The sequence below is a fragment of the Poecilia formosa genome, unplaced genomic scaffold (assembly GCF_000485575.1).
Source record: "Poecilia formosa unplaced genomic scaffold, Poecilia_formosa-5.1.2 Scaffold404, whole genome shotgun sequence".
Classification (NCBI taxonomy): domain Eukaryota; kingdom Metazoa; phylum Chordata; class Actinopteri; order Cyprinodontiformes; family Poeciliidae; genus Poecilia; species Poecilia formosa.
The window spans coordinates 83121-87190 of NW_006800343.1; the positions used below are offsets into that span (position 1 = coordinate 83121).

At 43.4% G+C, this 4070-nt stretch overlaps 1 protein-coding gene across 2 annotated transcripts in view; it reads right to left on the minus strand.

Annotated features, from left to right (window-relative positions):
- gcm2 (glial cells missing transcription factor 2) overlaps positions 1 to 4070 on the minus strand; it is a 10803-nt gene that overhangs the window by 5487 nt on the left and 1246 nt on the right. For both annotated transcript variants that reach the window (XM_007576285.2, XM_016663088.1), the window contains 4 exons: positions 1627 to 1690; positions 1240 to 1428; positions 1037 to 1149; positions 765 to 890 (listed from right to left, as the gene is read on the minus strand). In XM_007576285.2, the coding sequence (XP_007576347.1) occupies positions 765 to 890; positions 1037 to 1149; positions 1240 to 1428; positions 1627 to 1690 (492 nt within the window). The remainder of the gene's footprint in view (positions 1 to 764; positions 891 to 1036; positions 1150 to 1239; positions 1429 to 1626; positions 1691 to 4070) is intronic.

Consider the following 4070-nt stretch of genomic DNA (forward strand, 5'->3'; position numbering starts at 1 on the left):
CACATCATCATCATCATCATCATAATCAGCACATCATCACCATCATCATCATCACATCATCATCATCATCATCACATCATCATCATCATCACATCATCATCATCATAATCAGCACATCATCATCACATCTTCATCATCATCATCATCACATCTTCATCATCATCATCATAATCAGCACATCATCACCATCATCATCATCATCATCATCAGCACATCATCATCATCATCATCATCATCATCATCATCATCAGCACATCATCATCACATCATCATCATCATCATCATTATCATCATCATTATCTCATCATCATCATCATCATCATCATCATATCATCATCATTATCTCATCATCATCATCATCATCACATCATCATCATATCTTCATCATCATCATCATCATCATCATATCTTCATCATCATCATCATCATCATATTTTCATCATCATCATCACATCTTCATCATCATCATCATCATCACATCTTCATCACCATCATCATCATCATCATCATCATTATCACATCATCATCATCATTATCACATCATCATCATCATCATCATCACATCTTCATCATCATTATCATCATCATCATCATCATCATCATCATCATATCTTCATCATCATCATCATCATCATCATCACCACCATCACCACCATCACCACCATCATCATCATCATCATCATCATCATCATCATCATATCTTCATCATCATCATCATCATCACATCTTCATCATCATCATCATCATCATCTTCATCATCTGACCTGGCTCTCCATCAGGCGTCTCTTCGGGGTGAATGGAGGCGAACTGACTCGTCTTTTCACTGAACTTCTTCTGGCTTCGGTCTCAGACTTGGATTCTGGTCTGGGATGGTCATGGACGCCCTTAGCCTGAAGAACCAGAACATCATCAGACAGAAAGCACAACATTTTCTCAAGAAACAAAGACTGGGCTTCAAGTCACAATGTGTTGGAAGGTAAGTGGATGGATGGTTAGTTAATTGGTTGGTCAGAGGTCAAAAGTCAGAGGTGTTCACCTGGAAGAAGATGGCCTTGCCATCGACCCTCCAGAAGTTGGTGACAGGGTATCCGCTGTGGCCGCGGCAGGGCAGCAGCTCCAGAGCAGCGCTGCAGTTTGGACACATCTTCTCTGAAACACAGAGTCTGATCAGCCGGGCGACGCCTCCGTATCCCAGTACCTCAGTACCCTGGTACTCTGGGTTTAGCGGGTTAGCCTTACTCTGCTGCTTCTGCCTGGCCTTGTCGCAGATGGCTGGGCGCAGCTGTAGGCGGGCACCGTCCGGTAGGGTGCAGCCCCGGGAACACACCACCACCCCCAGGCATGACTTCTTCAGGATCTGGCAGTTGTGGTTGTTGGTGTTCCTCATGGCCCAGCCCGACAGGTGTCTCTGGGCGTTCTTATCGTCGGCTGCAACAAACCACAACACCAAGGACCAATCAGCCGCAAGTATGTAGGGTGATGTCATCAGGAGGGCGGAGCCAGTGGCCTCTTGTGGTCAACTCCACAAAGAAAGCTCAACTCATCAGGGTTTGTTTTCTGTTGCCATGGTAACAGCCTCCAGTCTGCAGATTGGTCACATAAAACAGGAGGACAAACGCTTCTCACCGCTGTAGATGTAGCGGACGTAACCGTCTGTCCACTCCTGGAACGGATCCAACTGCTTCAGGTCCTGGAGACAGACAGGGGACACAGGGACAGGCAATTATTATTAGGTCAGCTTTGTTTCTGTTCAAGTTTCCGCTCATGTTTTTGTCTCTTCCTAGTTTATAATGTCTTCTTTAGTCTTAAGGTTACTTCCATTTCCCTGTGTTTCCTCCTCCTCTTCTCCGCTTCAGTCAATCGACTCATTAGATCCATTGTTACCAGGATTTAAGCTTCTCATTCTGTCACAAATCACCAGACCGTTTTGTTTCCTCCCCTCATCTTCTCCACGTCTTCTCATGACTCCACATGTCTCCTCATGTCTCCACATGTCTCCTCCTGTCTCCTCCTGTCTCCACGTCTCCTGTCTCCTCCTGTCACCACGTCTCCACATGTCTCCTCCTGTCTCCACATCTCTCCTCCTGTCTCCTCATGTATCCTGTCTCCTCCTGTCTCCTCCTGTCTCCTGTCTCCTCCTGTCTCCACATGTCTCCTCCTGTCTCCTCATGTCTCCTCCTGTCTCCACATTTCTCCTGTTTCCTCCTGTCTCCTCATGTCTCCACATGTCTCCTCCTGTCTCCATAAGGCTCCTGTCTCCTCCTGTCTCCACATGTCTCCTCATGTCTCCACATGTCTCCTCCTGTCTCCTGTCTCCACCTGTCTCCACATGTCGGCTTCTGTCTCCTCCTGTCTCCACATGTCTCCTCATGTCTCCTCATGTCTCCACATGTCTCCTCCTGTCTCCTCATGTCTCCACATATCTCCTCCTGTCTCCATAAGTCTCCTGTCTCCTCCTGTCTCCACATGTCTCCTCATGTCTCCACATGTCTCCTCCTGTCTCCTGTCTCCACCTGTCTCCACATGTCTGCTTCTGTCTCCTCCTGTTTCCTCCTGTCTCCCCATGTCTCCACATATCTCCTCCTGTCTCCATAAGTCTCCTGTCTCCTCCTGTCTCCACATGTCTCCTCCTATCTCCTCGTGTCTCATCATGTCTGGTCCTGAGCCTGGTTCTGGTTCTGGTCGAGTTTTCTTCCTGTTAAAGCAGCGTCCTTCTCTGCAGTGTCACCACATGCTGGTCCAGTGATGCTCCTTTATTCATACTGGACCTGATGTGCTTGTTACTGGGATCCAACTGGGTCGAACAGAACCAAGTTGGTCTGACTGGATCCAATGTTCCAGAACTTCAGCTGGAGGTTTTGGATCTTCAAAGCTGACCCAGACAGCTGGTTCTGATGTCACCATTACAGCTGAGCTGCAAGAGACCGGGCCAGAACCAGAACCAGAACCAGAACTCAGGCACATAAGTTCAGCACAAAGTCAGATTTAAACTAGAAAATAATCTAGCTGTTGTTAGATAATAATAATATTTACAATTTTAGAAATGAACATTTTAATTTTTATTGTAATTTCTGTTTCTTCTTTTTGTGTGTGTCCTTTCTTTAAGTGGCTGGATCTGGTTCCGGTTCCGGTTCCAGTTCTGGTTCTAAGCATTAATTCGTATCTGCTGTCTTTCTGTTTTATTCTACTCTCAAACTTTTAATTTAAAAATTTGTTTATTTACTATCATAATTATCATAATTTTATTTATTTATTTATTTATTTATTTATTTGTTTGTTTTCATTTATTTTTTTGGTTCTTTTCAGTCTTTTATCGCAGGTTCGGAACCGGAGCTGTATTTATTGGAGCGGTTCTGGTTCTGAGTGGATGAGAACCAGCAGAATGTGTTCCGGAACCGCCGCGGAGAGTAACTAGACCGAACTTCATTTTATCCGCAGTCAGTGATTAAAGAAGAATTTATAAATAATTCAATAATTCAGGACTAAAGAAAAACTAAAGTAAAATCAAACTAAATGAAAAATGATTTTCTGTTTTTATTTCTAGAATTGATCTCTGATCTGTTTCGAACCGAACCTTGCAGAGTTCGCTCTCTGGCCCAAACCGATATATAAAACATTTAATTCTCAGAATTTATTCTCTAATTTTGAAATAAATTTTGATTGATTTATATTTTGTTTTAATAACATGTTTTCCGGTTCGGTTCTTTGCGGTCGGTTCGGGTTCTGTTCAGGCGCTCTGAGCGGTTCTGGTTGTGACTCATTTTGGTTTTAATTTTTATCCTGATTGTAGCTTCATTCTCTGTCCTCAGAACCGAACCGAACCGAATCCAACCGAACGAAAGTTTTTCAGTTCAGCCGGAAGCGGCTCCGCTTTTGACTCGGTTCTGATTCGAACCCAAAACATTCTGTTCTTATGGGTTTTATCAGAACATTTGGATCCGACCAAGAATGAATCATCTTGGAGACACGTTACTATTTATGACTTTCATAATTAATTTCCTTCAGAGCGAAGATTCATTTACTATTATTATTATTATTATTATTATTATTATTATTATTATTATTATTAT